General features: G+C 50.1%; 1 protein-coding gene across 1 annotated transcript in view; it reads right to left on the reverse strand.

Annotated features, from left to right (window-relative positions):
• The window catches only part of DPYSL2 (dihydropyrimidinase like 2), a 68,925-nt gene extending 57,926 nt beyond the window's left edge, over window positions 1-10,999 (reverse strand). Inside the window, exons 1-3 of the mRNA XM_046656320.1 lie at window positions 10,692-10,999; window positions 7,271-7,359; window positions 5,448-5,632 (exon numbers count right to left, since the gene is read on the reverse strand). Coding sequence (XP_046512276.1) covers window positions 5,448-5,632; window positions 7,271-7,359; window positions 10,692-10,730 — 313 coding nt within the window. The 5' untranslated portion in view covers window positions 10,731-10,999. The remainder of the gene's footprint in view (window positions 1-5,447; window positions 5,633-7,270; window positions 7,360-10,691) is intronic.
• Window positions 11,000-11,750: the final 751 nt, after the last annotated feature.

The following is an 11,750-nucleotide window of genomic DNA, read 5'->3' on the forward strand; positions in this document are numbered from 1 at the left end:
TGTACCACAGTGACACTCGGAGCCACATAGCCTCAGGAAAGTCCCGCCAGCAGGGCCGTGGGAAGCCACCTTGCCTTTATCCCAGGCCTCCTGCCGCCCAGGCGGACTCCCTGGCTGGGACAAGCCCAAGGGGTTTTGGGGAATGACCACTGGGTCAGCCATGGTTCTTGGGGCCACTTCTCCACAGATCTGACCCTGTGACTCAGGGAGCAAGCTCTCTCACAGGAGGACCCACGCAGGAGCTGCTGTCCCCACCTCCTTCCGAAACAACAATCTAGACAAGGGGGCTGTCCCCATGCAAGACCTCAGGGCGACGCCGAGGATCTGGGCTTTCCCCTCCTGTCTCCTCCCCCAACTGCCGAGACAGTCGACTGGCTGACCAGTGACTCGAGGGCTGGGGCAGCAGAAACAGGGGGCTGCTGAAGAGACAGCTGCGTGGGTCGAAATGAACACAATTAACAGACATGTAAATCCTCCTCCCACCCCAGGATGCTCAGTCCTCTGACATCACACTCAGATGGAGCAGGAAACCAAGTCCCATTAGCATATCCATTCATTCGTTCATTCATTCAACAGCAGGCATTAATGGAGTGCCTCAGGAGGGAAACCCTGCTGGGGGGTGGGGAATACTAAAATGAAAGGGACACAGGGGACTTGATCAAGCTGTAACACAGGATGAATGTCATAAGGGCCACGGGATAAAAACCCATTGTTTGCCGAAGTGCAAAGAAGAGGTCACAGACGACAGTGAAGGGGGCTGAGCAGGGGCTTCAGGCCAGAGGTGGCACCTCAGCTGGGCCTCGAAGGGTACGAAGATTCTCAGAGGCAGAAAAAGAAGGGAAGGGCATTCCTGGCTGAGCTGACTACATCAGTCTGGGCAGTAGGACGGGGCCCCGTCACGGAGGGCTCTGCCACTTGGGCTGCATTCTCCAAGCGAGAGGGAGATCACCACTGTGCTGGAGAAAAAGCTGGGCTGCCAGGAGACTGTGGGCCGCAGAGGCGGGATGTCAGGGGCAGTGAGAGCCCTGAGAAGGCTGGGGCAAAAATCCAGTAGAGATGACAAAGGTCTGAATCAGTGGCAGTAAAGGAGCAGGCGCAAGAGATAAGACTGAGACAAAATGAACTCAATTCAGCACAGGGTGACTGCAGATCCAAGCCAGCATGACATGAGGGCAGCCCTCCCGGGACTGGGTTCTGGAAGAGACACAGGAGTGCGGGGGAGGACGGTGCCTCTGAATGGGGATGGCTGGATGGAGGAACCCGAGGCACATCCGGGGAGCCCCGTGTAACAGAGTGTGACAGGTCCAGAGTGGAGGAGACAGGGGCCCTTCCAGCACTGCAGCAGCGGCCTGTCCTCGCCTCTCTGTGCTCAGGCAGATCCTGATCTCTGCCTGACTGATCTCTGCCTGACGGCAGCACCCCGGAGGCGGGGAGGAAGTCCTCCTGGGCATGTGGTGCTCAGGCCTCCACACCCTCAGGGAAAGCCATGAGCTCAGGGTAGCAGAAATCAGTCAGGCTCTCTTCTCTGACCCATGCTTTCTGATCCTCCAGGATCTAGAGTCCACAGACCTGGCCTGGACTCCGGAGATCCATACTTCCAAACAACTCCCCAGGTGCACTTTACAATCGCCAGTTAAAATGCAGATTCAGCTCAACTCTCTACTTCAATAGGTTGGGTGGGGCCCAGGAAGCTGAATTTTTAAGATGCACCCCAAGTGACAAGGGGGTTCACAGTCTGCTGACTCTGCTTGGAGAAGCCCTGTGCCCAGATGTTCAGATCAGACTCTCCTGCAGCTGGAGCCTCCTTGCTCTGGCTCTGCTGGGAAAGTAGGGATCCAGAGGGGGTCTCTACAGAGGCGGGGGTCTGCTGGCACTGAAGGTGGGATGGAGTAATCATAACTACCAGATCTGCATGCTCACTACGGGCCAGCTTCTGTTCTGGGGCCTCCACACTCAATCTCAGTAACAAGTGTCCCCATTTTGTAGGTGAGACAACTGAGGCTTAAAGCAAAGGTCACATAGCTGGCAGGCGGTGGAAGCAGAGCTGCAGGTATGTGTTCCACACCTGCCCCCTGCACTGAGTCACAGGGTAAGTACTGGCCCTTCCCTTTGGCCTCATTCTTCCCCAGCTGCTTCCCAGAGACTCTGGGGTCTTAACTCTGAGGATCACAAAGCCCCCAGGAGGCCAGAAGGGTTTTCCCCAAGCAGCCACCCTACCACCTCTATGACCCCTCGGCCGCTCTGGATGCCGTCTGCACGATGCGTCTGGAGCCACTGCCCACCCAGCACTGGACAGAAAGGGCAAAGGGCGTTCCCTCTGCCCTGCGCTGGGTGCCCCACACAAAGATCTCATTGTACATCCCTCAATGGGCAGCTCTGTCTGACGGCAATAATATTATTTTCTGCTGCTGCTGTGTCACCCCCATTTTTAAACTGGGAATATTCGGCTATATTTTCCTCTGCAGCCAGTGCCACTTCAGATAGAAATGAAGCCTCCAGGTTCCATGACCTGGGAAACACACAGCAGGGGACAGGTGAAGACTCGCCTGCAGGGGCTGGCGACCTGGCCTGGAGAAGCTCAGAAAGACGGGAGGACGGGGGTGCGGGCGGCGTATCAACTTACTTCAATGGCTTGTTTCTGCAAGTTTTCACTTGAATCTCTTCAGAGCACCCAAAGCATTTATTTCTGGCCTTGATACCCATTAAAGAAGCTACAATCTCACTGGAGCGGGTTGTAGGTACCAACGAAGTCACCTGAAGCTAGCTATTCCTCTTTGCAAGGCTCCTCCTCTGTAAAGCATGCCCCAGACGCTCACTCACTTGAAGCCATGCAGGATGTATGAGCAGCAAGCGGGAAAAACATCCCGATTTCCTCCCCTGTGTTATCACCACTGTCTCCTGAGGGGAGGGCAGGCTAGTGGGAATTCTATAGAGGCCAGTAGCCACGGCGGTTATTTGCAAGAGTAGTTAATATTTTTCTCAGGCCATAAAAGTATTGGAATTTGGGGGTGTGACAACTCTGACCACATCCCCATCACCTCTGATTACTTTCACTCTCTGGGGGTTTGTTCATTAAATCCTCTGACTCTAACCCAACCGAGTGCATCAGAGACCCCGCATTAACACTCAGTCGCATTCTGCCCAACTGAGCAGGGCTGGTGGTCTGCCTTCTCACTTCTGCCTCATTCTGCTCTGCCACAAGGCTCTGCTGACTATTCCGGGCCCCCTGGGCCAGGTGCAGGACTTGTTGAGACGTCTCTTGTCCCCGTACAGAAGGAACCACCTGGAATGAAGAGAAAGAAGCCCATGGCCAAAGAGAAAGTCAGGGCATCAGCAAGAAGGAAGGGATGTGCCCACATGGAGAAGGGGAAGCAGAAAAGGGATGGAAGCAGAGCAGGGATCAAAGAATGGGTCAGGTGTGAGGAATACCCAAGAGGAGAAATCAGACGACGGGGTCTTTCAAGTAAGTCTGAGAGAAAACAGGCCCTTTGTGGATCTGCTGAGCAAAGTCCATTGGTTAGAGGCAGACTCTGGCTCTGAGCTCAGTGAACTAGCACCTGTGCGATCTGGAGAGGACATCCAGGATCATCCAGTGCCCATCCTTCCCTGTGCAGATGAGCAGCCCAAAGAAGTGAAGACACTTGCCCGAGGTCACACAGCAAGTCAGTGTTGAAGGGAGACCAGAACTCCAGATGCCTGGTTGGGGCGTTTCCACTACAGAGGGCTCCCACCCAGCAATTCCTCCAACAACAGACATCACTGACCACTCCTTCGGGAAATATTACTTGTGGATTATTAATACTCTGTGACCAATGCATGGGTCTACAGGGCCCTCACACAAATGCCAAACTGAGGCAGATTATAACCTTGACTTGGCCTTCCAGGCTGACACCCAAACGGTCTGTGCGGCTCCACAGCCGGCCCTGGAGGCGGGCCAGAAATGCCCACTGGTGCCAAGTGAGGCCTGACAGAGACTACTGACAAAATGGCGGGCTTCTCCATGTGGTGAGAGTCCCGAGGTGCGTGTGGAGGCCCTCCTTGGGAAGGGCACCCATTAGATTAGAAGGTGATATGTGCAGCAAGAACGAGGCAGTGAGGCCTAAACCTGGAGGCTCTGTCTGGGCAGCGATGAGGATGCTGAAACAGAAGAGAGCGGTCCCTGATCCTCCAGGACCGAGAGAAGACCAGAAGCTGAGAGTGTGACTTAAAACACAGGGAGCCCACACTAGGAGGGGATGGCAGGGCAAGGTTCTCCCAGATGGTAGGACAGAAAATAGGAAGCTTAGAGCAGACACCCAAGTTACAGTTAAAAAGACCAACATTCGGAAAAATAACCAGTAAGCTAGTTTCTCTAAAGCATAAATAGATAAGTTCTTTCTACTGTGACCCTCTTTTGAACTGAACTGTAAGCTTTTATGACAGACTGTAGATTGACTTTCACTCTTGGATAAAAATCGTATTATTTTTTTTAAACATGTGTCTGATGGGCCAGTGTGCAACTTGCCTCCCCCCTCAAAAACAAAATGATATTTGTCAAAGGGACAATCAATGGGCACACTGGAAACTGACCATTCACAAGCAACGTGTGCTATGACCCCAGGAGGCAGACTTTAGATTTGGCTGAAGGAAAAGCACAAATCCTTCGGAGCAGCACATAAAGGGCATCTGGCTGGTGGTGGAGGCAATTTTCATATCTAAATGGCAATTAACAATATCTGTGGGGGCTGGCTCTGTGGCTGAGTGGTTAAGTTCACGCGCTCCACTGCGGCGGCCCAGGGTTCGGATCCTGGGCGCGGACATGGCACCGCTCGTCAGGCCACGTTGAGGCGGCATCCCACATCCTACAACTAGAAGGACCTGCAACTAAGATATACAGCTGTGTACAGGCGGGGTTTGGGGAGACAAAGCAGGAAAAAAAAAAAAAAACACCAATATGTGTGGGTCCTTCTCCAAGCAGGACTGCCCAATCCATTTATGTCAAAGCAAGCCAGGAAGCATCCCCCGCATTTGACTTCCTATCATTTGCCGCACTCCACTCTCATTCCACGATGCACCCTCAGGAATTCTTTAAAAATCAAAATCAAGTACTTACGAGCAAAGGCTCAACATTAATAGCTTTGAAGATTACTCCAAATGCTATTTTCAAAGTAACCACAATCAAATCACATTTTCGGGTTAAGGAAGACAAAAGCTCTCAAGCAGAAAAAGAAAGAAGCCACTCCTTTTATCCAGCCCAAGTTCTCCAGAAGCAAATTCTCAAGTTCAACTGGAAAACTCAGAGTCGGACAGAAAATGAGGAGAAGGAGACGAGACAAAGGCTGGCCCACCCCAGCCCCTTATGTGGTAGATCAGCCCACTGCCACTTCAGCAGCTTCGAGAAGGAAAGAATCCAACAGCACAGACCCGTGTTCCCAAGCACTAAGATGATCACGTTTAAGCTGTCTTACTGATCATGGTGGTCCCCCCAGCCAGGGCTGCCTTGGTGCCTTGAAAGAAGTCATCGGCGGAGGTCATTCCCTGGTCAGGCATCTGGAAGCGGGTATGGACGTCAATCCCTCCAGGGATCACCATCCTGGAATGGGCTTCGATGGTTTTCACTCCTCCTGGTACAATCAGGTTTTCTCCTATTTGCCTAAATAAACAGGGTGGGTGATAATGGTTGTAAATGAAACATCCTTGAATCAAATGGAATCTGACAGACACTTTCACCAAGCTAAAAACTCTCCTTCCCTACATTCCGCAGACTTGCTGTCATTCATAGGTGTGCTCCCTGCCCCCTACCCCCATCTAAGAGGCAACGCAGAGCATACTAGACAACAAAATTTAAATAAAGCCTCAGAGGCTCTGATCAAAGAGGTTTATCTACCAGAAAACCCCTAAGATCAAATGATAACAAGGCCCCAGGATATTTACACAAAATGCCTACACTTTCTCCATAACATCTATCTTTCCAATACAGAGAAAACAGATGGAAGAGTCGGGGTAGAACAAAACAAAGCAGCAATAATAATAATAACAGAACACTAAGATTGAAACTATAAATTTGGAAGTAGGTGATCAGCAACTCAAATAATAAAAGCAGAAAAATTAATACTTATTATGTTGGGGGATATGGATTCATTTCCAATTTTTTAAAAATATCTTTGCTACATCTTTCTACCAGTTTTTTTTTCCAAAGGAAAAAGTAATCAAGGAGGGGTTGATAAAGTTCTAAAACAAATTAGTGACGACTAAAAATAGCACACAGTCTTGCTCACTTCTAGGCCAGTGTCTTTCCGCTGGACCAGATCATGCTGCCTTCTAATTGGGGGAAAATGGAACATGAAAGTCATGGTATTTGAGAGCCTGGAGCCGAGACTGTCACAAGCAAACACACATGGAGAAAACATTAAATGTGGAAACGTTAAAACCTATTTTAGGTTCATAAATCAGGGTGTGAGTTTCCAGGCAACCAACACATCCACCCAGGTTTTCCACTCCTCTGACTGGCTTGCTGCTCACACTTGATGAATGCTGCTTATTTAAAAGATGTCATTTGCTGCAGTGTTTGTCTTTAAACAGATGTGCTCTTTCTCCAGAGCCCTGTGAGCTGTCCCAGTCAGAAGGGCACGAGAACACTGGTATGTACTCAGCTCACTTAACCCTCTAGCACCCAAAAATACCCTAATTCAGTAACTGCTCTGTTGTCTCTCCTTTGTAACACAATATACAATAAACAGAAGAGCAGTCTTATTTGTGTTTGTTACCACTTGAAGAGTGAAACCTAAAATTCTCTGGGGGTGAGGCAGTAATTTGTCTATGTTACTTGGTAATTAATTGGTGTCCTCTGGCCCCAACAACTTGGATTCTTGATTAAGAAAGCAGATGTGCTATGTTGATAGAAGAAGCTGCATTCCACGTTCCTGTCCTTCAACTGGGCAATCCATCCCAAACAACCACATTCTGGGAAAACCTTTAATATATTCAATAGACCACAAAACAAGTATTTGAGCTGACAACCAGAAGATATTGTGTCACCTGGGTTAAAAATAGTAAATTATATAACACCTAAGGAAATGGGTAGGCATTTAATTATGACTTTGCATTTAATTTGAGACTTTCAAATCTGGGTTTTCAAATTCACTAATTATCACCAATCAAAACGGACTTAGATCCTAAGTTAGTCACTCTCTGAAGTCACTAAAGCTTGACACTATGTATGTGAATTGTAGGTAATGCCTAAGAACACTGGAAGGGACACAAATTTGTCTATATAATTGGTTCCACTTACTTGATCAACCCATCTTCCATGTATATGTCTGCATAGAACGACTGGTCATCATTAACAATTTTACCTCCTTTGATCAGAAGACGATCACTCTGAAACAAAGAAGCAGTAAGGTCACAATACATACCTGAGCCATGGAGAACATTGGTACTAAGAAAAATGAGCTAAGGACACATTATCACTATGCAAAAGTAATGCTCAAAATGAGCCAATTTGGGAAAGGTTCAGCAACAAAGATGAACCTGTTTGTGGCAACCTATTCATCACCTGATGAGTCAGAACATACTGACAAAGCTCAAAGCTTATCCTAGTTTTAAAAAAAACCAAAAACTCTCTCTCCCCATTAGACCTGCAACCAAAAAAAAAAGTCTAACAATCTCCCTTTAAAGGGCAGTGAAAACATTTCAGATAAAGAAGACAATACTTTTTAAATGGCTTTAGGCTAAATTCCATTAAAAAAAAAAATACACCCACATATAGGGAAGTCAATTCTTGGCAAGGCTTGTGTCGGGGAAAATTAACCAAAAGTCTGTTGTCATGGAATACTCTACACAAACACACTTAGTTCAACCATAGTGAGGTTTCAATTCGATTTAGTATCTTCTTATTTGCATTTATCTTTGAGCTAAATCACAGCAATTGTAGCAGAGAGAAAAGAACACTTCAAATATGCACCATTTTAACAAGTAAGCTGTTAAGAAAAAGGTAAAGTTTTACGATAAAATAGATGAGATGGCAAATTCTAAAATCTAACACCACTATGGATTGTTGATGCAGTTAGATTTCAATTGGTGCAAAAAATACATAACAAGCAACACATGAGGGCCAGGAATGCAACAGAAATGTTACATTATGACTCGTCTCTATCCCAAGTGCTGTTGATGGGATGGCTGTGTTCAACGATTCACCCACACCTGTGCTACTCCAGACTGAGTTTCAATGTTACAACGTACAAAGTTGAACCACAGATTGCCCTTTTAACAGGCAAAACATTTTAAAGGCTGGTATTCCTTTTGACAATAGTTAACTCAAAATTCAGATACCAACAACATTCTCAGCATGGGTTACTTATATTTAGCACCTACCAGGAAAAGAAAATTATAGGAAACCTCTAAAAAAATATATAAACTATTAGAGATCCAGGAAAAGAAGGCACTTTTACATGTAAACGCACACCCATGGGTTTAGAAAGTATTTATTGGTTTTCTAACATAATGAAAACAGTAAGATCATTTTAATTTTGTACAAAGATACTTTAGAAAGTCAAATGGGAATATACAGTCAACAACAATTGCTGCACTTGCATAAGGTAAGTGTAAAGACCTTCACAAAATCCTGTCATCTACACGTCACCAAAGCTGCAAAACAAATATGTGAGGAGGGTGGAGATTCTTATTCCCATGACACTTAAAGCAACTGAGGCTCAGAGAGGGTGCGAAGCTTGCCCAAGGTCACGGGATCCAGTGCACTTTCCTCTATCTATAAAGATCTCCCTTCTCCCCCAATATCCAGCTTTGACAGAATAAATATTGCCTGGGAGGCAAGGAGAAGCCCTGCCCTTCACCACCTGCTCCCTTAGTCGCTGCGCCACCTTTCCCCGTCATCACTGCGAATCCCCGAGCCAACATCATGCCGAGAAAAAAATGAAACATCACAGCCCCGTTCACTGGAGCTCCTTCCAGAAGGCTTCTTACATAAGAGGCTGGATGTGGTGATGGAGGGACAGACAGCAGTGCTATAGGTCCTACGAGAATGCAAGCAGATTTTTTAAACTGTAGAGGGGGCGCTCTTTTGAAAGTCGGTCTTGTTGATTGTTTGCTTTTTAAATGTTTTCTTCCCCACACTGTCAAAATGAAACTGCCTTTTTCATTCACTAAGAGAGCAAATTATTTGAAGCTTGCAGCAAATCTGCTCCCCACCCCCACTCCCCGGACTTCTTCCTCTACTGCAAAGAACACAAAATGTTGGGTTCCCCTGCGGCCGGCCCTTTGGGATTTGGGGTCTTTGGCCTTCAAAAAAAAGCTAGTACCCACCCGGCTGTAGAACAGCCCAGCTCATCCTAGCCAGTCCTCCCGAGCACACGCCCCCTCTCCTGTGCATTTGTTCCCACACCTCTCGCCTGCGGATGGGTGTGCCTCGTGCATCCAGAGGAAGACGGGGTGCCCGTGGCTAAGGAGGCAACCAGAGTAAAAGTGCGCCCTCAAATCCAGCCCTAAAAACCTCGAGACTTGTCAAAGATACTTTCAGTCTCTGCCTCAGTCCTGGGTTCCACACCAGCAATCAGCTGGTCAACTGTAACGGCACATCATTATATAACAATGAATTTCCCTCGCGTTCCTCCCTCCCCGGGATTTCATTCAGACATGTAGAGAACTAGGACTGGCGAGATTTTTCCAGGAAAGGATGGGGAGGGGGTGGAGGTGGGGGCAGGGGAGCGGCGTGAGCGAAAACCTGCGTTCATCGCAAAAGCGTCGCAAACAGATCGCTTAGATGTTTTTCTCATGATTTACAAACTAACACCCCCCGGACCCAGAACTGCGCCGACACCTCCGGCCGCTGCGATCATTGTCTGGCCGAGGCCGAGCCATCTGCTCGGCGCGTCGCGCAGCGCCATTACCTCCCCGAGCCCGGCTCGGCGCTGTCCCCAACGCCCACCCTCCCAGCCCGCTTTGTATGCGCCAACACAGACGCCTCCGGGGCTGCAGAAGGGGCAGAAGGAGACAAGAAAGCTAGCCTAGAGCCCTCCCAGGGTCCCAGCCCCAAAGCAGAAGGCTCGAGAAAGCCGAGAAGGCCACCAAAAACCAGTCCAGGGCAACAAAACGCCCACGACTGGCCCCCCACCCTCCTCTCCCGCTCATCACCGCGTCCCTGTTTTTCCTTCCCGTTTCCACATCATCCCGGTACACCCTGCCCTTTTCAGCATCCCTCTGCGCTGTCATTACGCCTCTAAGGCTGAAACCCGCTTTTTCTAAAGAGCCGGAGGAAGCCTTCAGAAAGCCGTTTGTGGGGGCGGGAGACACTGGGAGAATCCATTTCCCATCTCCCCATCCAGCTCCTGGAGTCCAGCCTCGCAGCACGCAGCCCGGAGAACAATATACGAGCTTCAACCATGCATATTCAATCTGGCATCCATTTGCTTACACCCCGCAGGCCAGCACTGCAGCATCTCGCTCTGACAATAAACGGATACAGGGGATCTGGCGCGCTACCTAATACGACCTTAACGCACTCAGGCTCCTATTTTAGTGCCTTACAAATTCTATATTATTGCATCTCCCACCACCACGATCGCCTTCTTTAGCAACAGGGGAAAAAAAAAAAAGTTGGGCCCCTCTTCTTCCCCCTCCTTTTAAAAAATTCCGTAGATGTTCTGTGCCACAAAAGGTTCCTAGCCGACCGCAGATTTCCCAAATACCAAACTCACCGTGATGCGTGGGATATTTTTCTTCCCCTGATAAGACATCTCTCTCCTAGGAAAAAATTAATTTCAAGAGGGCAGCTCTAGAGCAAAAATTGCCAGTAAAGAGACTTGATATTTTTTGCAGGATTGAAAAAGGTGCAACCGCTTAGCTGGTCTTGCTGATTGCAAATTCCAGGAACATAAGGGATAAATGCAATCCTCCGTCTCTCTTTCTTCCTCTCCTCCAACACAGCCCCAGCTAGGGCGGAAAAAAAGAAAGAGAGAACAGGAGGGAAGGGGGTGGAAATAAACTACAGCAATAAAAGCCTCGGTTCAAGTCGGCCACCGCGGCGCATGCGCCGCCAGCCACTCCCTTTCCTCTCAGGCAAAAGCCATCCGCTTCGAGAGAGACGAGTCCTGATTGGCCACAGGCCCGGGCTATGCAAATGAGCGCAGGCGGGGAGGGGACCAGCGCGAGAGCGCGAAATGCTGCAGTGTGCGGCGGAGGGCGGCGGTCCGAGCGTGCGCCCGAGCGGGGAGCGCGCCTTTCGCGCCCTTTCTTTGGGTCGGGGCGTCAGGCACTGGGCCTGGCAGCAGCCCCAAATGCAGCCTCAGCAGTGCAGGGACAATGGAAGGGCGAGCATTACGGACAGGGGGAGCCCAGCCCGGAGACGGGGGGCTTCAGCGCGACCTGGGCGGCACGCACCCGCTCGCGCGCGCCCCGATGGATGCCCGCCCGCGCGCCAATCCGCGGAGGCCGCCGCTGCAGCCCGCGTGGGGTGACTGCACCGAGCCAATGGCTTGGCTGGCGGCGAGCGCGCGACTGCACCGCCGGCCGGCGCCGCGCCGCCCGGGAGGGGCGCCCGAGCCCTCCCCCGCCGCCCTCGCCCTCGCTGTCGCCCTTCGGGAAGTCTCGCTCGGCCTCCGCCCAGGAGTCGACGGAGACTCCAAATGGCAGCGAGCGGAGGGATGGGGAGCAGGAGGAGGGCTCGCCGCGACCCCGGAGAGGGCGGCTGGGCTCCCCCGGGGGCGGGGAGGGCGGCGCCCGAGGCGAGGCCGCGAGGAGGAAGTCGAGCGTGCGGG

Source organism: Equus quagga, chromosome 3, assembly GCF_021613505.1.
Source record: "Equus quagga isolate Etosha38 chromosome 3, UCLA_HA_Equagga_1.0, whole genome shotgun sequence".
In the NCBI taxonomy this organism is placed as follows: domain Eukaryota; kingdom Metazoa; phylum Chordata; class Mammalia; order Perissodactyla; family Equidae; genus Equus; species Equus quagga.